Source organism: Calypte anna, chromosome 3 (genome assembly GCF_003957555.1).
Source record: "Calypte anna isolate BGI_N300 chromosome 3, bCalAnn1_v1.p, whole genome shotgun sequence".
Taxonomy (NCBI): Eukaryota; Metazoa; Chordata; class Aves; order Apodiformes; family Trochilidae; genus Calypte; species Calypte anna.
In genome coordinates this window covers 103,870,247-103,894,105 of record NC_044246.1, presented here as the reverse complement: position 1 = coordinate 103,894,105, position 23,859 = coordinate 103,870,247, and the positions used below count along the sequence as shown (strand labels likewise).

The 23,859-nt window shown below is 39.4% G+C and overlaps 1 protein-coding gene across 4 annotated transcripts in view; it reads right to left on the bottom strand.

Annotated features, from left to right (window-relative positions):
* VSNL1 (visinin like 1) overlaps nt 1-23,859 on the bottom strand; it is a 91,173-nt gene that overhangs the window by 42,171 nt on the left and 25,143 nt on the right. For 3 of the 4 annotated variants that reach the window (XM_030447147.1, XM_030447149.1, XM_030447148.1), the window contains one exon: nt 8,217-8,383. In XM_030447147.1, coding sequence (XP_030303007.1) covers nt 8,217-8,378 — 162 coding nt within the window. In that variant the 5' untranslated portion in view covers nt 8,379-8,383. The remainder of the gene's footprint in view (nt 1-8,216; nt 8,384-23,859) is intronic. The other variant, XM_030447150.1, reaches the window with a different exon arrangement.

Here is a 23,859-nt window from a genome sequence, read left to right as displayed (position 1 = left end):
GACCCCTGTTGGATAAGGAACTGACTGGATGGTCACACCCAAAGAGTTGTGACCAGTGGCTCAGAGTCCAGATGGAGATGTGTGACACGTGGTGCTCCTCGAGGGTTGGTAATCAGACCAATGCTCTTTAACATCTTTGTCAGCAACATGGCTGAATGAAGTGACCTTCATTAACCCAAATTCACCCTCATCAAGTTTGCAGATGACACCAAACTGTGTGGTGAAGTCAGCATACTGGAGGGAAGGGATGCCATTCAGAGGGATCTTGACAGGCTTGAGAAGTGGACCCCTGCAAACTTCATGAAGTTTGACACGGTTAAGTGCAAGGTTCTGCACCTGGTTCAAGGCAATCCCATGCTTGAAAACAGGCTGGGGGTAGAAAGGATTGCAGACAGCCCTGAGGAGAAGGGCTTGTGGGTGGTGGCGGACCAAAAGCTCAGCATAAGCCATCAACGTGCACTTGCAGCTCAGAAAGCCAACAGGGTCCTGGGCTGCATCAAAAGAAGCACAGACAGCTGCTTTAAGGGAGGTGATTCTCCCCCTGTACTCTGCTCTGTTGAGACCCCACCTGGAGTCCTGTGTCCAGTTCTGGAGTCCCCAGCATAAGGAGGACATAGAGCCCCAGGAACATGTCCAGAGGAGGGACACTAAAATGATCAGCTGGCTGGAGCACCCCCCCTATCAAGACAGGCTAAAGAAGTTGGTGTTGTTCATCCTGGAGGCTTTGAGGTGTCCTTATAGCAACCTTCAGCAATATCTGAAGGGGGCCTACAAGAAAGCTGGGGTAGGGCTTTTTACATGGCTGTGTAATGAGAGGACAAGGGGAAATCGTTTAAAATTTGAAAAGGGGAGACCTAGGTTAGACATTAGGAAGACATAATTTAATTTGAGGGTGTTGAGACACTGGCACAGGTTGCCCAAGGAAGTTTTGGCTGCCCCCTCCCTGGAAGTGTTCAAGGCCAGGTTGGATGGAGCCTTGAGCAACCTGGTCTAGTGGAAGGTGTCCCTGCACATGCAGGGGGATTGGAACTAGATGATTTTTAAGGTCCCTTCCAAACCTAGCTACTCTATGATTCTACAAAATGCATGGCAGTTTTTGGAACTGGTGAGCTTCTGTCAAAAGAGAAGATTAAGTAAAAGGCATGTGCATGTTATTGTTGGAAAATCTGCCCAGCCTGGATTCTTTTATTGGGCTATGTTGGAAACAAGGGGATGAATGTGACTAGTGAGATTTTCAAGCATTCCAGGCTGTATCATCTTTCCCTGGCCAGACATACTCTCTTGGATGCTTTGGACTTGATGTTAGTTTAAAGTGCCTTCAGGAACCACATACAACCACAGAATTACAGGACTGTTCCATACTTAGTAATTATCAGAGGATTTGACTAAACCATCACATCCCCACATGTCTGCTGACTCTGTAAGACCCAGAGATGTCTTTGGACAGTCAGACTGCTTTATGGGTTCATGTGACCATCATTCCTGCCTCTCACTGAGAGGGTGTCAGCATATGTTAGTGAATTTTTCAAACATCCCACAAGCCTGGGTGCTCCACAAGCTGCTATTTAGAGCAATTAAGATTTAGCTATTTAGATTTCATCTCTTAGAATTGTCTGACTTCCTCATTTTCTAGATTTACAGTCTCCAGAGACTGTGTGGAGGATATGGACCATTACATGCTCTGCAACAGAAGCAGAGAAAAAGATGTTTTAGCCTTTAAAATTAACTACTAGTCTTAATGCTGCAAAAAGAAAAGGACTTGTCCTCCTTTGCCCCTGGACCTGGTTTTCTAATAATTTTAGGACTTTTACCACTCAACCATACAGATTTAAGTTTTTAAATAACTGCTGCCTTTCAATGACAGCTAGCAATGCATACACTTCACATAGGATGGGAGAAGCCCTACAGACTCTAGATTCAGCTTGTAGGAATGGACATGAATGGAGTTTGCACCAGACTTCCCAGGACTCATGATGATAAACAATTTCAAGAAATCAGAGAGGTCCTAAGTGCTTAAATAGGGATCAGGAATGAAAACTTTGATTAGTTTCACCAAGATTGGGATTTCACTCTAAACTGACTCCATCCTACATTGTTGTGATTTATGGCCATACTTTCAGAGCAGTTCACTACTCAGTGAAGTATCTCCTCTAAAAATTACTGTTTTCATTTTACTTTACAGCTCAAATAAGAATCTGTGTTTATTCACTGTATGTTTTTAAAATACAGTTTCTGATCTTTAAAGGTCTGTTTACCAAGGCCAGATTTTCAAAAAATGCTCTGAAAAATGATATTAAGTCCAGCCACTATTTGTCCTGGGGTCAGCACAGAGACAAAAATACAGCAGTTATATGTTACCAGTATCCTCCCTTTATCCAAATCATTCAAATCATAAGGCAGCTTCAAAGTCAACACTGCCTTTGAGGTTTTTCCATTTTGGTTTTATATGTAAGAAGCATTCTGGCCCTTTGTTTTAAAATTCATGCAGCTCAACTTCAGCTTCTTTTTGAAACATATAATAAGCCTCTTATGTGGTCTTCCAGTAGACCTGCATTTTGGCACAGCATCTGACTACGCATGTTTATAAAGAGAAGAAGGAGGAGGAATGATGGCAAAAGCAGTTTTCCATGGAAAACATCCAGGCAACAAGACCATGACTTTTTAAAACTAAGTCCTGTGTGATCTCTTTTGTTTTAAAGTTTTCAGAACCCAATTTTAAGACAGCTTTGGATACCTAAACATATACTTCATCCTGAAAAGCACTCCCCTGTGATAATGCTGGACCACAAATACATTTGCTTTCCAGCATGCTGCCTTTCAGATTCCACTCTATTAATTTTCCTTTCCCAGAATCTTTCACTGCACTTATGATGAAAGGTATTTTACTCTTTAGGAGCATTTGCCTCTAATGATTTTATTGCAATTGTCTTAAATGTGCAGATTTATATTATGTGCTTAAGGAATGCCTTAAGAATCTTTACCTTGTAGATTGTTCTACAAACCCCATCAGACCAAATATTCCACTGATATCAATAATGTGACTCTTATTTCTTTCTAGCCTCTATTTTTCTGTCTCTATATGTGCTGCCTTTCACAGAGCCACAGTAATGTCCCTGGATCAGGGATATTTGTTGCTTTACCTGTTTCCATCTAATGCTATTTCCAATTGTCTCTAATGTAACAGTAATAGTTTTATTATTCCACATAAATTGCAATCATTTAATAACATGGCAGAATTATAATTTAATAATCTTGCTTAAGGCTTTTTATAGTCATGTTTAAAGATATATACATGTAATATTTTCTGTGCTGCAGTAAAAATTAGGTAGTGTATACAACAAAGATGGTGTCATATTGTCCAGGAAGACTGCTTGGCAACTCAGATGGGATCTTCTTAAAGGCAGCAACAGTATGGGTTAAACCAATTGTATGAGTAGATGTATCAGCATTTTTGATGACCTGTATGATTTCTAAACATGCTGTAGTTCTTTATGAATACAAGATTGGTATAACATACCTAATTATAGGTTATAATATTGGTTATTAACTAACTATATTAGCTATAATATACCTAACATTTGTATTATCTATCTAAGAAGTATTGTTATTATATGAAAAACTGAAGTGGCCAAACTGCACTCATGAAACCAGCACAGCACTTCCAGTAAAAACAGATGATCCCAAGAAAATCAGTTTCTGCCAGTAAAACTACATCTATCATGGGGGTACTGTAAACACAGCACATCTGTGCTGTTCTAGAATCCCACTTCTTCACAGCCACTGAAAGCCTGAAACACAGCTCTAACCTAATATTGCCAGGAGGCCTGTGCCATCTTTAGAAAGATGCTGGGTCTTGAAAAAAGAGGCTGCTAATATAGCCACTTAAATTTCAATAGATTTTTGAGATTCTTTTGTTCTACACATATTAAAATGAAAGAGTAGAAATCAATTCCCTTTGAGGCAGGATATGTGAGCTAGAAGCCAAAAATGTGACAAACCATTTCATTATACATAATCAAATAGCATTACTACAGTCTTTTTTCATTTAAATGTTATCTGTAACCCACCCCTAAACATAACTAAATAATAGATGTGCAACAAATGCACAGAGTATATTTCTTTACTTAATATTACCATTCTATCATGATCACTTCCAACTACACCATTCCAGTTAAAGGCCCATTGGTACTTGTTTATGTCATTAATCCAGAGGATATGCTTCTCATGATCAGTGACCCAGTTCCAAGAAGTATCACAGTACAGAAGCCTATTTTCCACTTAATACACATGCATAACATGAACATTAGCACTGATTATGCACACTTACACACTCTGGGGCATATTCATCTGAACCCAGTGAATTCAAAAGATGTTAAAGAAAATGTTTTTAGCCCTCTAGACTGCAAGAAACCCTAAAGATTACAGGAATAGTCCAGAATGTTTTATTTAGATATTTTGTTTTAATGGCACTTTTCTATATTAATTCCTTCAGCTCTTTGTTTTAGTTAAGATAAAAGAATTAAGGACTTCTTAGAACAGAAAAAAGGAAAATCAAGAAAGCCAGGATTAAGCTGAACAGTTAGGATATTCTCTTCAAAGATGGAAACTGTATTTTGAAGCCTGTCTGATGTTACTTATCGTTATTTCTTGCAGGAAAAGAGGTTAATTGGGATATTTCCAGCAGCCCAGAAGGGTATATCTCATCACAGGTAGAGCAATGAGAGGGTGAACAGTGCAGATTCAAACTCTTTACAGGGACATGATAATTGCTTCAGAGTTTCCTACAGCTTGATGAGTACTTAGACCACTGTGGTAAAGAACAGGCATTCACATTATTTTCATTACTTAAGAAAGAAATAAAAAAGACTCCAGTCACAAGATTTTGCTATTACTTCTAATCTCCTAGGCAGTTCTCTGCAGGAAAAATTTGAAAGATGCAGCTGCCATGTGAAAACAGATACATATACACTGGAGAAATGTAGAATTTAATATACATTCCTGTCCTGAGCACCACCTTGTGTTTTTGCACTGGCACCTTGGTTTACAAAATGCTGGCTTGAGTTTCAGTTTTCTTAGAATGATATCCACAAATTTCTCACCTTTCCACACTCTGTGCATACTGTTGGGGCAGTTAACTCGCACTTAGGTCTCTTTTTGGCTCTGGCCTTACAACATATAAATAATTATTCAATAAACTATTTCAAAAACTAATGAAGCATTGACCTCACTCAGCACCTGGGAAGGAGACCCAAGCTCTAAGAGCTTGCCATAGATTCTGGATCCCAAGAAGAATCTATCCATCCAAAAATGTACCAGTATTTTTAATGAACCTCCTAGAGTGCAGACAGGGCTAAATTTGAAACAGTATAAAGTATGTTTCTGCCTATTAGCTGCTTCTTTAAAAGAGGTGTTCTTGGCTAAATATTTTTATAGACACTTCCAGTAAAAGTGCTGCAAATATTTTTCTGTAGAGTCCATTTGTATAACTGCTATTTGTTTTAAGTATTGCATGATTTGTATTCATCATGGAAACTTCAATAGCAAAGGCTTCCAAGCCAAGCTAGTGTAGTTCCCTTTAGTCAATACAGTCTTCATCTACATCACTGAACAGCACAGGACAATTGATGCAGATATGTAGAGTGGAAGAGTCGGCATTGAGGGCCTGACAACAACATAACATGGCCTGGATGTTTTACTTCAGACAAACTCTGGTTTATTACCAGTCATTAGATACATCAATACATTAAGTGGGACCCCAAGACACAGCTTCTAGTTACATTTCATCAAAAAAAAAAAAAAAAAGCAGTTTGTGTCCCAAGATTGTGCACCCCACTCTGTGATTGAAAGAGAAGTGGAGATAACAGAAAATTCACTTTTAAAAAACCATGCCTGATATAATATAAATGGTTTTGCTCTTTAAGCTTCCTACTATTTGTGAGCAAAAGAAAAGAAGGGATTTCTTAGCATATTAATTAAATGACCAACACTCTTTTACCCATACATATGAAAGTGCACCACATAACTCTTCTGAGCAAAGAAACAGCATCACCTTAAGAAAATATAAATCCAAACCAAGGGCAAGTCTTGTATTTCTTTTCCAAATATATTGATTTATGGAAATCTGTTCAATAAAATACATTCAGACCAATAGATAAAGGTCATCACTCCCAACTCTAAGTCCATGCGGAGGAATTACTGGCCAATATACATTCATACATTGTCACCCTGGATTTGCATTAAAGGAAGGGAGATGCTTCAGATGAATTCATAATGATTTGGTTCTCCTGCTGGTGGCTTCTCATGGGTTTTGTCTGCACCAAGCAGTCAGGGCAGGCATAATGTGCTCACAGAAGATGCCTCTGTGGCCAACACTCAGACTATTAGTTTCCCAGAGAGCAAAGGGCCATTATTTTACAAGCATTACTGTGAAAGGAGAAGCAAAGGCTAGGATTTACTACAGCTAATTGTATTTCTCCTCTGCAAAATTAGTATTTTGCCCTGTATACAGATATTATATATAGAATGACAATAAACTGGACTAAATATATGACAGTACCATTACAGAGCAGATCTAAAACCTATAATTAGTAAATCAAAGGAGACAACCTTATTTGATGTGCCTATCTAAAAATATATGAAGTCATAAAACTAAAAGCCAGATATTGTAGCTCAGTCAGACTACAGAGCTCTCTTCAAATTTCAGTAGCAAAATACTTCTGTGTTCTTCATTATTTTTTGCACAAGCATTTTTGTAAACATGAATTTACTCTCTGATATCTCTTAGGACTCAAGTATCTTGAGAAATATCTGTGAATACTTCAAGCATGCTTTTAAAGGGGAGAACTCCTAACATTTCTAAGCTATTTTCAGAACCTATCTTTCCCCACAACATACAAAATAATTAAAAAAATAGAAAATTAATCCCTTTATTATGACTTGTTAAAAAGAAAGTAATAATTTGTAGAGTTAAACAGCTGATGTAGTTTATTAGGAACCCATATTTTGCAAAGACCATTGACTTTCCTCAGAAACATGCACGAGAAATTACTAGTTATCTGATCTTGCAAGATGTGTACCAAGTACTGTTTAAAATGAATGCTATAAATTATCAGTCAATAACAATCACAAATACCCAGGGCAGTAAAAATTCTTTCATCTGAAAATCACAGTTATTACAAAGTCGGTCATTTCTTCAGAAAGTCTTGAGGCAAGAGCTTGAGCCATAAATATTAAAATATGAAGACAGAAGCTTATTTATGTAAGCTGGACTTAGCAGTTTTTGTTAAAACCGTTCAGAAGAAGGAAAAAGTGGCTAGGTAGTAATCTTGCAGTGGTCTGGTTCAAGATTGAAGAAATTTAGGTAGGGACTGTAGCATGCATTTAAGGGAAGACAGATAGTCCCACTTGTCTGCAGAAATTGTCACTGTGCTCAATATTAACTATTTAGATTTGAAAGGTTTTTTATTTTTATTCAGCCTCACATTGTATTTATGAACTGTTCTGATCCTACTGCTCATCATCACCATCCAATATTTTTCCTAATTAAAATTGCTTTGAAGTCTCTGACCTTTAGGCAGACACTCGATTCTGAATTAAAATATAATTATCTTTGTAACATGAATACACTTCTTATGCTGCCCTCATGCTTTTCTTGTTACAGAATAAATACATAATAAATATAAGGAACAGGCTATATTGAGCTTGATAAAATAATGAAAAATAAGAAGAAAGAAACCTGTTTTTCCTTTCCTACATAATACAGAAAAAGAGACAATAGGGAGAAGCAAAGGCAATACTTACAATTTAGAGAAAGAAATGCTTCATACACAGTGCACAGTTTATCTGCAGGACATCCTGTGAGGAAACGTCACCATTTTTTCTGAAACCAAAAGTCTTTTGTATGACTACGGCCACTGGTTTATATTCCAGTGGTATTATTTGGGTATTGTGCAATTTATTGAACGGGGCCACAACCATGCTTTGAAGATGAAAGAGGCCCATAAATAACAGAGCACAGCTTTTTTTCCTAAACTTTTGGTTCTGGTCACTGTAGCTTTGTGAATAGCTGGTGTGATGAGATTATTTCACCCTCACCATTCCTCTTCCCAGCAAAGATCTCAGTTTAAATGGCTGGCAGCTCTTGATCACATGTTTGCTTTACACTCCATGGCAACCTTATCTATAATCAAATGATGGGAACTTAATAAACAACTTACTTTTACGTAGAGCTGCTGAAACTCCTCAAGGTTCAGTCTACCACTTGGACAGTCCTTTAGAAATCCTTTGTACCACTGTTTTAGCTCATGTTCATTGAACTCCGTGCTCTTCACCAGATCCTCCATCACCTCAGGGGCCAGCTTGCTATTCTGTTTCCCCATTCTGCCTTAAGAAGAAATAAATTAATACAATTAGCCAAGTTGCTGTGAACATTTTAAACTGTAATTAGTGATGAAGCTACTCAGACAAGTGCAACTTCACAGATTTGCTAGTGAACAGCTACCTAAGCTATGCTTGAATATTAAAGGCTGAAAATGGTGAAATAGAAAACATTCTTCTTTCATTTAGGAGTCTTAAAGCCCGGAGACAGACAAGGTAATTTCTAGCTTTTTTCTATACTAAGGCTGAAAAAGCTGAATTCACTTTTTCTTTGAATTTTATAAAATTTTTTCACAGGTTCAGGGATTTCCACAGAATTCCTCTTTATCTTCTCTACTTGTGTGACATATATGCTAGCAGCTACTCTTCACAGGTACAATACAGGCTTGTAACGAACAACATTAAATGGTCTACTGGCAATAAGCAATGCAAAAGCCCATGTGGTTGGTCCCAAAAATTAAGAAACCAAACTATAAAAATAAATATAATTTTTCTACATATGCACATATATATGTCTATATACACATATGTATACATGTATGTATATATATATACATATTTACTGTACAGTTGATACACAATAGTGTATATTTCATTACTGTTAACTCTGGAGATACAAACTGCATTTGTGATACATATTTTGTATGCACAGTTATACATAGGAAACTTAAAACATACAGAAATGCAAAATACACATGGGTATAAACACGGTCATTTCAGTATTACACATGTTGGCCTTTTGACATATGTCAAGGTCCCCTTGATGTTTGACCAAAGATGTCCTTTGAAAGAACTTTTGAGGAATCCTTTTAATTTTTTTTCCCACTCTACTACAGTTTGCTTTATGTCAGAAAATGTCTTTCAGTTATTTTTTAATCAGATGACAGACACTACTTAACTTGTCCTGTACAGAACTGCAAAGCAATGATTTCTTTCCTGAGCCTAGCTTAGCATTTACATTTTTATCTCCCAGGGTGGCATCTGTCTCTCATGACATCACCACATTGAAAGCTTTAATTTCTAGTCCATATAACCATCCATTCCCGGTATTAATTTATTGCTTTTGTATATTGCCCTATTTCAAAGGGGATGTTTCCTTCTCCTCAGAAAGACATTGCTCTGTTCCAATGATTCAAAGTATTTATATCATTTCCTATATGGGAGCCTTTCTTGAGCAGGAATAAAGTTAGACATTTCTTCCTGGTCTGTGTGCAGCCAACACATCCTCTGGTGCCATACTGCTGGAGGCATCAAGTCTCTTCCTGAAATGCCTCATGGCCCATCTCCCTTTTCGTTATAGTCCACCTCATCCTGCCCTGACCCCCAACATCCTGCCACATCCCCCAACTCAAAAAGACAGTCAGGGCTGGCACCAAACCCTTTGTCAAGAGAGCAAAGAGTTGGGAAATTCACTCACTGGAAAGTACAAAATCCTACAACCCATCAGGCTCAAAGCTCCATCCAGAAATGTCTCAGCACCTTCGGGACATGGCTGATAGACAAGTGCATTCTGCTGTGCACAGATGTACTTAGAAGTGAAAGTGGGACACCATTTCTTGGGGTACTTCCAGCAAGCAGATTCTCCTTCCCCAGGCTCTGCACATCCTCTACCAACACTGTGAGATGCTGCAGTGTTTCCTTGCTTGAGGCCCTGCATCTTCCCTAAGCTGCAAGGACCTGCTGCAAGGACTCACCCAGCTGTTGATGAAGGGCAGCACACTGCTTGCTCTAAATTTACTGTGAAGCTTTGCCAAGCATCCAACCACACATTTTGGTAAACTTAGCACAAATATGGGAGAGGTCAACCTTTCAGTTAATTGCCACAGGCCTAATTGTACACACAGATGTCCAGAAATTAGCCACTTTCACTAAACAATAGGCTTGCAATTTCTAGTATTTAGAACTATTGCCCTAGCCTTCTCTTTGAAGTCCCCATCTTCTCATGTACAACACAGACATATTTTAGCATCATCTGAATTTAAATCCCATGGAGACTGAAGTATACTATACAGTTTTTTTCTCTAGCTCCAGCTCAGATAGTTTTTAAGTGAAACAACAGAGTGTTTTGTTGTAATCTCTAAGAGGCCTGTTTAGTTCCCCCCCACTTTTTTTTTTTTTCTTTTCTTTAAACTGTGTTACTCTTTGCAATCATAAGGTGCTTTTCTTAGGACCCAGAGGACCCTTAGAGATTCTCAGCAAGTATGGTAACTATCCTAGGTACAACATTTATACATGAAAAAAGAGGCAACTTCAATGGCAAAAAATTGGTTAGTTTTGACTGACAAATTTTCTGTAATAACAACTTTTTCTGTATTTATCATGTTAGCTGTACACCTGGCACTACAAAGAGGTGGAAGCAGACAGAACTGTGAATCTCAGCACAATCTTCCTAAGTTAGCTATGTTGTTTCCAGTAGTGTGGACATAAATCAATATAGAAAAGGGAACAGGTCTGCAAGTATGGAAGAATACACATATAAAGAGCTGGACAAACATACACAAACATAACCCTTTCGATCATCATATCTGGAGAAACAAAACACCAGTCTTCTGCCTCTGTGATACAGGTCTCAAGTTTTGGTCAGCTGCTTTTTCTGCTGTAGATTGTCTAATAAATCCCAAACATCTTCCAGCCATCCCTGATGTATCTCACCATAGGATATCCTCTAGTAAATGAAAACTACAGCTGAGGATAAAAAATTTCTGAAACTATTTTTTCCACAGAAACAAGCCAGAATTGGAGGAAGGTATAATTTGGAACTTCTGGGTTCTGTATTCTCAGCTGCTGCTCACACACGGTACAGTGCATAATCTGCTGGAGAGGAGGGACTGAACAGCTGACCAAGCTGGTCACAATGCCTTCCTGTAGTGAAAGGCACTCATTCTTTTATCTCATTTGAAAGTTCTTTTCTTATGGAATTGAATCACAATCTGCAAGAAAGTTCAGGAGTCTCATAGAATTATCAAACATAAACTCACACTACTGGCACTTAGAGATCCATCTTATTCGAGAATAAAAACCCAAATACATAGATTATCTATTTAATCATATTCTAACATTTTTTTAGAGTTTCATCGAATCTCTTATTATTATTGAAGAAGTAAAATCACCTATTAGCAATGCCACTGCCAATACATTTAATTTTCTAAAATGAAAACTATTTTTAATTAACTTGTAATCATGGTTTCCCAAACATGTTTTTTCCTTGTGAAAATGTATGGATATGCATTAGGAAAAGACAGAAGAGAACAGTTGCACAATCACTAAATTTTCAAGAGAAGGAATGGTCACTCCAGTCACACAAGCATTTCTTTGTTTAACAAATTTAATTCTTTTAAAATATGAATTTGCTTCCTACCTCCACATTTCGAACCATACAATGTGGCAATCAAAGCACTGTTGTTCATCTTCTGTTGCATTTTTGTGACTGGTAAAAATCATGAAAGGGAAAAAAAAAAAGAAAAGCCAAACAAAAAAGCAACATGCTTCAGTTCCAAACCACTATGGGGGAGAGATTAACAAGGAACCAGGTACACGGGTGGCACTTAGCATCAGTAAAGGTGTAAGTCGGTTGCCAGTGAGGTTACTCTGGCAGGAGAATGCTTATCAATACTAGCAAGGGCAACAAAAACCAAATTAGAGCTCAAGGAAAACACTGAAAATCTATTGTTGTGCCACAAGCAGCAACATCAATCAAGGTTGAGTTTGCAAACACATCCTCTTGCTTGAAATGCTGAAAAGAGGCATCAGTTACCCAGAGAAACAAGTGTTTCAGGAATGCTTAGTGTAGTAGTAATTTAGTACTTAATGAGGTAACACCTTAGTTGTTGCCTTCACAGGTCTGTAGGAGGGTCAGGTTTAAAAGATGTAATGTTATGAAACAACCAATCCCCAACCTGAAGCAGTCCAGGCTGCAGGCAGGGACAACATGAGGATATATTTGCCAGCTTTGTCCTGCTGGACCTCAGGAGGTCCACACCAGCCAGCAGGAAAAGCAGGAAAAGGCTGCAGCAGCAGCTGAAAGTTACTTTGAAATGACTCAGCAGCATGGCTGAGCAAACTGATTTTATGTGATTTGCTGGGGACTTAGGAGGTAACAGGCATTAAGTCACATGCAGGAAGAGGAAAACAGTTCCTCCAGTTTTGAGACTGTACCTGGTTTTAAAATTTTTCCCCTGTTTATAGCTTTTGTTTGATATCTTTCCTGCAGTGTTATCACGTATCCCACACATGCCTGTGGTGTTTCAAAAACTCTCCGCTCTCTACTCAATCATCATCCAAACTTCCTGGCCAATAGCAGGGTTCTTTCCTTGGAATATTTTACATCAATCCCTGCACAGGTTTATCAGGACTGCCTCAGGCTTGCCAGTACTAAACTGCCAATGTGAGCACAGTTTCATAAATCAACATTTTTTTAAAGACGAAAGAAGGGAAAAAAAAGTTCAGTAGCAGAACATGACCTTCAGAATCCTTTGCTGTTTCAAAACACCCCCAAACTGTTGCTGACACTGCTCCATTCCCACCTCCTTCCTCTTTCACCTCCTCTTTGTTCACCTTTGGTCTCTTCGGCCAATGTTCAAAGAGACCAAGTGCAAACAAATATAACTCTGGCCATTCCTAACAAAGAGTAAACTGAGTGCTGCCAAAAGATCTCATATTTGTTCTGGAAAAAAGACCCCAATTCCTTTGAATAGACAGCACCAACATTGTCTACTCATGTTCCTGATAACCCAGTTTTGTGGTTTTTTGCTTACTTTCCTTAAACCCAGTTATATAGAATCTTTTTTTTTTTTTTTTCAGATTGCATTAGGAAAAGTGTTGCCAGCAGGCTGAGGGAGGTGACCTTTCCCCTCTGATCAGAACTGCTGACACACATCTGGAGTGCTGGGACCACTATTGGGCTCCCTGTACCAGACAAAAGTGGACTTAAGTCCAGCAAAGGGCCATGAAGGTAATGACTGGACTGGGGCATCTGTCATACAATGAAAAGCTTAAAGAGCTGGGGCTGGAGAAGAGAAGGCTTAGGGGGTCTTAACAATATATTTCTAAATATCCACTGAGGGGGAAAAGATGGAAGAACCAGACTCCTCTGAGGAGTGACCAAAGAGACAAGAGGCAATGGGCACAAACTGAAATTCTGGAAATTCTGTGTGAATATAAGAAATTATTTTTTTTTACCGTGTAGGTGATGAAACACTGAAACAGGTTCCCCAGAAATATTGTTAAGTTTCCATCTTTGAAGATACTCAAAACTCAACTAGACACAGCTCAGAGCAATCATCTCTATCTGATCCAGCATGAGATAGGGCTTGGACTACACCATCTCTGGAGGCCACCTCCAACCTTGCTGTTTCTCTGATTCAGCAGAACAGTTAGGGGCCAACAGGGCAGTCATACTGCCCAACTCTGGTATCCACAGTAGCTGCCTAGCTTCACTAAATTTCCTCCATGAGTAGCTGAGAGAAAAAGGGTTCATCCAAGGGATCACCTCCCATCCTACACTGCCTCCAGGAGTGCAGGGAGATGCACCTTATATTTCTGGGCACAAGGCTACCCAATTAATCTCAGTATATTTTGGCTTTTGATACCTGTACATGTTTATGCCCTTGCTTTCCCAGTAATCCTGTGTGAGCTGAAGGAGTTAGTCAACCAGCATCCTTCCAACTTCATGAGGTCTGTGCACTGAGTTCCCTGAATGGTGAATGCTTTTCTTGCTCTTCCCTGGCTCTGGGAAAGGGAGACTGGGTGGCCTATGCCAGAAGCAAATTGCAACATTCACTTTGCCAGCTCAGCTGTGCTGGCAGGCACTGCTAGTGTGGAAGGAAAGCTGCTTCATCCCCACCCCTCTGCCCACTCCCAGCCCACAAGCTCCCACAGGAATGTGCTGAGTCGTGGGGACTGAGGCACCGAGCAGGTGAGTGTAGTGGGTGCCCTTGCAATCTTTGACACAATACAAATCTACAAAGGGTACATTAAATACTGTGTAAATTCCAACATACATGCAGGGGTAACAAAACCCAAAACAATGAAATGCTTGGGGAAGCAGTGAACTATGTCTGTAATCTACAACAACAGAATAATTTTCATGTTATTTTTGAGCAGGTTGTTTATCAAATTTCTAGCTATGTGCTGATAATAATTGTAACTCCTGACAACTCCCAGAACTGTTTCTTTCTCCTCAGGCTAATTCTGACACTTCCTCTTCTTTACTAATGTCAGCATGAAGGACAGATAGAAAAAGGATATCAAGTCACACAGATGCTTCATTCCTTCAAATACACTTCTTGTTTCCCAGAAGAAGAAATCCAGAGCCATAGCCTGTCTTTCACACACAATAAAACCTAACGATGTCAAACCCAAAGCTCCATGGAAGTACCCAAGGAACAGTACATGCTAGCTTAGCAGTTGATCTTAAATATCTTTTTCAACCATGCTATGATTCTATATGGAAGAGGAATTTTCCCTTTCAAGCCAGAGGCTACAACTAAAATAACCTTGTCTGATGGCAGTGCTTTAATGGCAGATGACACCAAGCTGAGTGCTGCAGCTGACACACTGAAGGGAAGGGTTGCCATGCAGAGGGATGTTGGCAGGCTGGAGAAGTGGGCCATGCAAACCTCACGAAGTTTAACAAGGCCAAGTGCAAGGCCTGGCTTATGGAAATCCCCAATATTAATACAGACTGGGGGATGCATGGATTAAGAGCAGCTCCACAGAGAAGAACCTCGGGGTACTGGGGTCCCCAGCAGAAGAAAGACATGGTGTTGGAGTGGGTCCAGAGGAGGGTCACAAAAAATTTCAGAATGCTGGAGCATCTCTCCTATGAGGAAAGGCTGAGAGAGTTGGGGTTGTTCAGCCTGGAAAAGAGAAGGTTCTACAGAGATTTTCTTACAGCTTTCCCATAGACAAAGGGGGCTTATAAGAAAGATTGAGAGAACATTTTTACCTAAGCCTATAATGAGAGGACAAAGGACAGCATTTTTAAACTTTAAGAAGGCAGATCCAAATTACATATTAGGAAGAATGTTTTTTAACAGTGAGGGTGGTGAGATACTGGAACAGGTTGCTCAGGGAAGCAGTGAATGCCTGGGAAGATTCAAGGTCAGGTCAGATGAGGCTTTGAGCAACCTGGTCTAGTGGGAGGTGTCCCTGCCCATGCAGGGCGTTTGGAACTAGATCACAGAATGTTAGGAGTTGGAAGGGACCTCTAAAGATCATTTAGTCCAACCTCTCCTGTCAAAGCAGGATCACCTAGGATGCAGGTGACAAAGCCACACAGGGATGCATCCAGGCAGGTTTTCCCAGAGAAGTCTGCATGGCAGATTCCACAGCCTCTCTGGGCAACCTGTTCCAGTGCTCCATCACCTTCACAGTAAAGAAGTTTCTCCTCATGTTGAGGTAGAACTTCCTATGTTCTAGCTTAAACACATTATTCTTTGTCCCGTTACTGGGTACTACTGAAAAGAGATTGGCCTCTTCCTCTTGACACCCATCCCTCAGATATTTATAGACATTAATAAGATCCTGTCTCAACCTTCTTTTCTCATGGGTAGACAGACCCAGTTCTCTCAGTCTTTCTTCACAGGAGAGATGCTCAAGTCTCTTAAGATGATCTTTAAGGTCCCATCCAACCCAACCCATTCAGTGACTCTATGCTTCATAGGCAATTTGTGAAGCACTTGTTCACATCAGCTGTCAACACAATTTCTAAGCCAGGATGCATGCAAGAGGAATCACCCCAAGCCCTGTCCTACACTTTGCACAGCAGAACCACACTGCACAGAGAAAACCCTTCTCCCCCCAGTACATACAACAGATGAAGGTATTTTAGAGAATGTTCTGGTACTGTTGCATGATACCAGATTATAATATGCTGACACCAGGTAAATACTATGCTACAATTAGAGCTTTTGAAAACAGGTCAGTCAGCTTAGCAGGAACTAAGGGTGGCAGCAGTTGTTTTTCTCCCTTCACTGTCTCTACTGTAAGACAACCAACATAATTCTCTTCTGTGACCAAGACCCTCTCCTTCATGATAAACACTGAATAGTGTCATGGCATTTGTGGCTCTCCAAAATCCTCATGGGTCAAAGATTCCCTCACTTGGCTCAGTCCCATCCTCATATTCCTCTCTCAAAATGCATGGATCCAAACACACAGCAGCTCCATGCCTGAACTTTGCCAGCAAGGAAGAAAGGCTCCAGGTGTCTACTATGAGGGCAGAAAAGTCAAGCAAGGAACACTACATCAGACACTGAGACATCAGAATCACTAGCACAGAGTAGTACCAGGCTTGGTAAAAGCCAAACAGCACTGGCCAATGCCAAGCAAAGTAGATTTGCTCTGAGCAGGGCCTTGCACTACACAGCCCCTGCCAACCTCTGGGTTTCTATGATTCAAGAACTGCAGACATCCTTTCAGTAGTAACTTTGGAGAAATGGATTATCAGGTATAGAGTTATATACTTTCATCATATTGATATGTTGCCCACCAGTGACCACAGGAACATGCTGGTTTTCCTACTCAGAATCAAACCTCAGCTTTCTTCTTCAGGTAAAACATAGGGTTCTGTTCTGAGATTTTAAACTCATGACTCCCATCCCAAAATGATGGGAAGTCCATCAGTGAAAAATAAGAATTTTTGTGTTTGAGTAACACTGTATCAAAGACAGAAGCAACCATTAACTTAGTACTGATAACATAAATCTCAAAGTAAGAATGTAACAAACAGGCAAAGTTCTGATTTATATTACACTATAGCAAGAATTGGAATAAATCCAGTTATTTCAGATTACTTTACTGGCTTTACCAAAGATCAGGTTCAGGTCTGTAATCTCTCCGTGTAAAAGAAATGGGGAAAAATAGAGAGTAATGACATTAAGGAATACAATTATACAACTGAATTGAATAATAAATGGAGAAAAGAGAATTAAGCAAAAGAAGAGCTATATATTTTTAAATTTTATTTGAAACGAGATGGATATTCAATTAGATTCAAGCAATAAAAAAACATTTCAAATGGTAAAAGCTGTGCAGGAGGATGCTACATAACATAACAACTGGTATGTATGGCTTTTTTTCTCTAGGTACTAGGAAGCCAAAACAGGATTTGTTTCACTAAAAGTGTGGATTTGTTTTCTGTTGAGTCTGGAATAAAACAAAAAGGGAGTGAGTTCTCTACATTTTCAATATTAAATCAAGGGCTATGCCAGACTCACCAGTACCTCTACTGCTGATGCACCCCAATGGGTCACACTAATGTTTTATTCAAAGCTCAATGCTGAAACTAGCAGCTTGGATATAAAATATCCTGCAGACATAGGGTCTGAAGTACATTGCAGGGTCTTATTTCTGCCCCCTCTTCTCATTTGGATTGGGAAACTGCCTTCAGTGTTCCATAGCTGGCTTCCTCCTCTGCAACTGGACACAGGAGGAGGTATGAAACATAAAGCAGAGACTTAGTTGTTCAATCAGCCAAAGGTTCTCAGAAGCTTACAGAAGCTCTCTCTTAGCTTTACACTTGGAGAGACAAGGTCAAAATCCCTCTTTTGCTTGTTCTTTCTCTGTCTCCATTTAGACCACAAGGAGAAGTGTCCATATTACACAGAAAGGTTAGGCTCTGGATGATCAGTGGTCCTTAATAAAACATTTATTTCCTTGTCACATGGTTGTTGGTTTTTTTCATGTCCACTTCTCCAATATTTTGGCAGAATTTGGTGACTTATTTCTTCTAGAGAATATAGTGATTCATTTCTGAAGAGGACAATATGCTTGTTAACACTGAGTGTCAGACAAACATGTAAGGTACATCTGTTGCCATAGCTTCATTTTGCTATTTGTCCAGCTTCTATTAACTGTGGGGATCAGTAAGTAACAAGGAGGTGTGAGTTGAGGAAGAAGCCTCACTTTTAAATAGTGAAATGAGTCTCATCACAAGTTTGCTAGTGATACCAAACTGGGAGGTGTGGAGGCTGTGCTGCCATTCCCTGGGACCTGGACAGGCTGGAGCGTTGGACAGAGATGAACCTCATGGAAGTTCAGCACAGCCAAGTGGAGGGTCCTCCACCTAGGAAGGAATAATCCCAGGCACCAGCACAGGTTAGGGGTTCACCTGCTGGAAAGCAGCTCTGGGCTGAAGAAGCTGAAAGTCCTAGTGGACAACAATTTAGCCATGAGCCAACACTGTGCCTGCCCGCATGTTCAAGAAGGCCAATGGTGTCCTGGAGTGCATTAAGAAGAGCCTGGCCAGCAGGTCAAGATTGTTTTTTCTCCTGCTCTGCCTTGGTGAGGCCACATCTGGGCCTCTAGGTTCACAAAAGACAGAGAAGTACTGGAGAGAGTAAAGTGAAGAGCTACAGAGTTGATCAGGGTACTGGAGCATCTCTTTTATGAGGAAAGACTGAGAGACCTGGGGCTGTTTATCTTGGAGAGAAGATTGAGAGAGGATCTTATCAGTGCTGATAAATATCCATCGGAAGGGTGTCAGGAGGATGGGGCCAGACTCATCTTGGTGGTGCCTAATGACCAGGGCTAACAGGCACCAGCTGGAACACAAGAAGTTCCATCCAATCATGAGGAAACACTTCTTTGCTTTGGGGGTGACAGAGCACTGGAAGAGGTCCTTTCCAACCCCTACAATTCTGTGACTGTATTTCTTTCTGCGAGTATTTTCCTCACCAGCCTACTCTCTTCAATTTTTTTCCCTGTAAATAATAAACGTAAAATGCACGCACAACATTTCCTGTGTTTTTTTGTAGTAATTCATATTCTGGATGCCGTTCCAATCACCTGAGTGATGGTTAGTCTGATTATCTAGAATGTTCCAACATCAGACTCTTGATTGCTATGACAAGTTTTTAATGTTTTTTTATTATTATTTTTATTATTATGCCAAATATAATAGCTTTTGATTGCCTTCTCTGAGGTTTTATTTCAGATTATGGTTTCCAATAGGCTTTCCCTCATGAGATGCCCTGATAGGATGACAGAGACACTTGTTATGTCCTGAACATCACTAGTTCATAGTGGTCACTGGAATAAGATTTGTGTGAGCACTGATGACCACATTCCAAACCTTGCATTTCAAAAGAGTGACTTATATTTTAAATATTTCAGGCATGTATCTACTTTTCAGTTTCATCTCTTCCAGGACAGTTGCTTCAAACTTCTGTTTTGGGAGGAAGGAAGACTGAAAAGACATGCCTGGGGATTATAGCTTTCTTGAGTAGGTTCCAGTCTTCTTTAACCATGTGGCAAGACTTATGTAGATTGTAAACATCCATTTACTTTTGTTATGCCAAACTAGATCATCATTTCTTCTGTCTGAGATACAGAATTTTTGTCTGTTTGTAGAAACTACTGTTACATAAAATGCTGCTTTTCTTTGAAAGAAATGCTACTGAAGGCTCATGCTTGGTGATAAAAGTTTTTAGACTTTAGCCACTGCCTTGACTGCATTTACACATATGCACTGAATGTTGGGTTTTGTTTGTTTTTAAATAAATACTTATTTATTTTGTTGTAATTGACTAGAAAGCAGTAATGCATGCTTTCTTTCTAGCTGTATGACAGCAGGTCTTCTTATGTGCTACCAGTTTGCTTTACAGTTAGTTTGAAATGTTACTGTACCCTTATGTTTGATATGTGGAAAGCCAAATGTTCTAAGTTGGTATCCTTACCAAGAGCTTACACTCCCAGCTATTACCTTCCAGCCTCATTTTAATTTGGGTTAGAATCCATCACATGCCTTTTTCAGACTGCATCTCTGAGTCATAAGTCATCCATCTCTACTTAATGGTACAAGCTCCACTCTTCATTTATATGCATTTTTCTTATTGGAGCTCTTTAACAACACTGCCCTACTTTCTGCAAAGGTGGACTAATTGCATCAAACATTTTGCCTTTGGTTCCTCTGCAGCCAAGAGAGATGGCCAGAAATTCCAGAGTGATACACCCCATGCAGAAAGAGATGTCCAGGAGAGGCAGGATGACAGATGAATCACCTTATACAAGTGTTTCTTTCTTTCTGGTGATTGTAGTCAGCCTTGTAAACTTGTGTAAATCTGAAACCAGATTAATAAATGCTTAAAGCAAAGCAAGAAAATTTCTTGCCTTGTCCATCAACAGTGAGTAACCTACGATCAAAATGCTGCTCCTGATCTCACTAGGAAGCATATACATTTGCCAAGGTTGCTTGTTATTCCTATTCATCACAAGCTTTATTTAGATGTGATTAATGCCATTACAAGCACAACATGCTGATATACCAAATACAAGCAGTCTTTCCTGAACTGCTATTTACTTCCATCAAAGCAGTGGAAAAATTAACTCTTCTCCACACTTTTCTAATGCCCCCCAAGTAACTGAACTGAAGAGACTGGGCTGCTCAGGATTGTTTCATTATGCCCTTGTCGTTGCCTGCATTTTCCTCAGTATGGTTCTCAGCCAAGACCTGGTCTCAAAGAGTAGGAATAATATTTTTATTATTATTAAATACATTATTCTTTTACATGGCCATCTGAATGTTATATTAAAATTTAGTCTTCTCCAACACATCTTTAGATATCTAATTCTCTTTTTATCCACCACAGTGTTTTTAGCAGTCATGTCTAGCAGTACAAGACAGACTCTTTACTCTGGATTCACAGGGACAAGCAGGTATGATGAGTCCTGTATGTCCCTCCTCTGGTCTCTGCTGCAATTAACAGCAGCAAGATCAGTGCCTAGATTATTTCCTCTCTGTTCCTAACTCACAAAGCAGTGATTGGGTCTCTTCTTTGTCTTGTTCATGCTACTATGTCCTGTGATGACAACTACAACCGACAGGAGTTGGAGTAAAACTCTGGGGATATCAGCATGCAGCCAATAGTGTTGAAGTAACTGAAATAAATACCAGCTAACACATGCAGAAACATTTTGAATCTTTTGCTTCTATCCAATTTCTGCATGAAAAAGGAACACCTAAGACTCTGGAGTTAGCTCGTTTTTGCACATGCATCTATTACAAACATGAATAAGCTGATTTCAACTGATGATTTTGACCCATGTGATGAACAAATACATTACTAAAAACCACATGACTATATTATGACAGATATTAACAGAAGTGGTTAGCAATAAAGCAGATTACAGCTTTTTATTTTACTAAAAACCTTTCAAAGTAAAAAAAAAGCATTTACATCATTGTGGCTAGAGATCCATTGGTGTAATGCTTGCCCCAAATTAATAAAAACCTAATCATCAGAACTATCCCTTCTGACTGCTTCAGATGGAGCACGATTAAATGCAGAGGAAATACATTACTGAGAAGATGAATCATAATTCTGCAGAATTAAAGCAGTGGCTTTACACTTTTGAGTTGGACATTGAGGGGCAGTCAAAAATGTTACTCATACAAACAAGTGAGAAAATTAATCACACAAACAGGTTAAACAGCTTGAAAAATATACTTCAAATTTGACTGGCAGTAACACCAACTATCAAAGAAACTCAGAAGAAAATTTGAAAATGTATTCCTAAGGTAGACTTTTGAAACAAAAATTCCCGCTAGATGCTACTATGAAATGCAAAGTTCTTCCATCACTTTTGACTTTTATGGTTTGGAATAAAAGTCATAATTTTCCTTAGAGTCATTTGATGGCTCACTTGAACTAACATTTTAGTTCCTTCAATCTAGTTGTTAGCAGGCAGGTTGGTAACCATCCCACAGCACCGAGGGGATGAGATGCCCAAGCAGGTATCCATCCCTATGATTTAAGCCAGCCAGGTGAACTCAGCTGCCAGGACACCAGTGTCCCACTCAGTCCCTTAGTTAGTATCTGCTAGCTCCATGTGGCACTTTCAGACACTTTAGGGCCTTTCATAAGGCATAATACTTTCTGCTTAAGCAGCTGAATCAGTTAAGTGAGATCTTGCCCACCTGATTTAGACATTTAACTTGAGCCTAACAGACCAGCCAAGGGCCAACAGAGAAAAGTCATCACAAATTCTGCTCCCCTAAATGAACTCATCAAGCTTATATCTATAGGCTCTCCCACTGAAATGCATGAAAAATGCCTGCCTTCCCTTACTCCCCACTCATGCTAAGAGAATAGCTTTGTTATGCACCTGAAGGTTAAGAGAATTAAGGTGTTTCTGATCTAGAGTAACCCACTGATGTTGGTGTATGATGCTGTGCTATCCAGCAAGCTGTCAGCCCTCCCACCCATTCACATTTGCACATAGGCAACCAGCAAAGAATGCACAGAGTCAGCTCTCATGTCAGAAGTGCCAAAAAGAGAGCTGCTAAGCTCACTTTTGTTTGTGCCTGCCCATATAGAACCATCCCCTTTCCTATTTTATACAATATGTACGGAGGTCCAAATCATAGGGGATCTCCAATTTGTTTTTCATCCTTCATTAGTTTGCTTGATGAACACTGGAGCACAAAGGTCAAGGCTGGGAAAGTATGAACCTGAACCAGTCCCACCAGGACTGAATTCAGAAGTATTCATTGTGCTTCCTCTTTTAGGAGGTTCACTTTCCAGAGCTGTCAGTCCAGTTTCTGCCATAAAGCACATAATGAAACATGTGAAAATTACTTTAATGCAGTACATGAGTTATTCAGTACAGAGTAGCTCTGTTACATGGGCAAACCCAGCATCAAAAACTAATAACTCACATAGAATCATTTTGGTTGGGAAGGACCTTCAAAATCCTCAAGTCCAACCATTAACCCAGCACTGCCAAGTCCAATAACCATCACCTACTATTTCCTCATTAACTAGCACACACTAGTAATACTCCTATTTGAAATTAGACTGAAAGGTAATATAGATGAGTCTCATAAATGCTTCTCCCTGGAAAAATGTAAGTAGTTTTACACATGAGAGAGCTTCTCGCAAGGTTACACAGAGAGGGGAAAAAAAGAATGGCACTCTGACATTAATATTGATAGAAACTGCAAAATGAGCAAAAAGGACAAAGCAAAAGGAAAGTTGGCTGTCTCTGAGGAGACTATGTCCACAGTTCAGGAACCTCATTATTATTTCATGACCTTAATGACAAGCCTCTAAGCCTTGTGCATATCCTTCATACCAAAAACATTATTTACAAACACAAAACAGAAAACTTTGGATATGCAAAAATTGAAAGCTGTAGCTATCCTAGGTTTGACTTCATTTATACAACACAACAGTTCTGAGAGACAAGGTAACACAAACAGCTTTACAGAAGTCCTAAATGTGAATCACAGCATATTGTCTTCCTTTTAAAAGACTACCTCGAGGGAGGCAGTAAAAGAGAAAATACTTCTCACAGCAAAGCACTACTAGTCAAATGAAATTTTATCATTTCATTCATTAAAATAATTGGAAAAATTATTCTGTTTCTCAATGAGAACTCTACTGGAATATTTTTTTATAATGTTATTGTGACTGTGCTAATAAAACATTATATAATTGCTCACTGGTTTTCTTGTTTTGGTTTTTTTTTTTTTTTGAAATA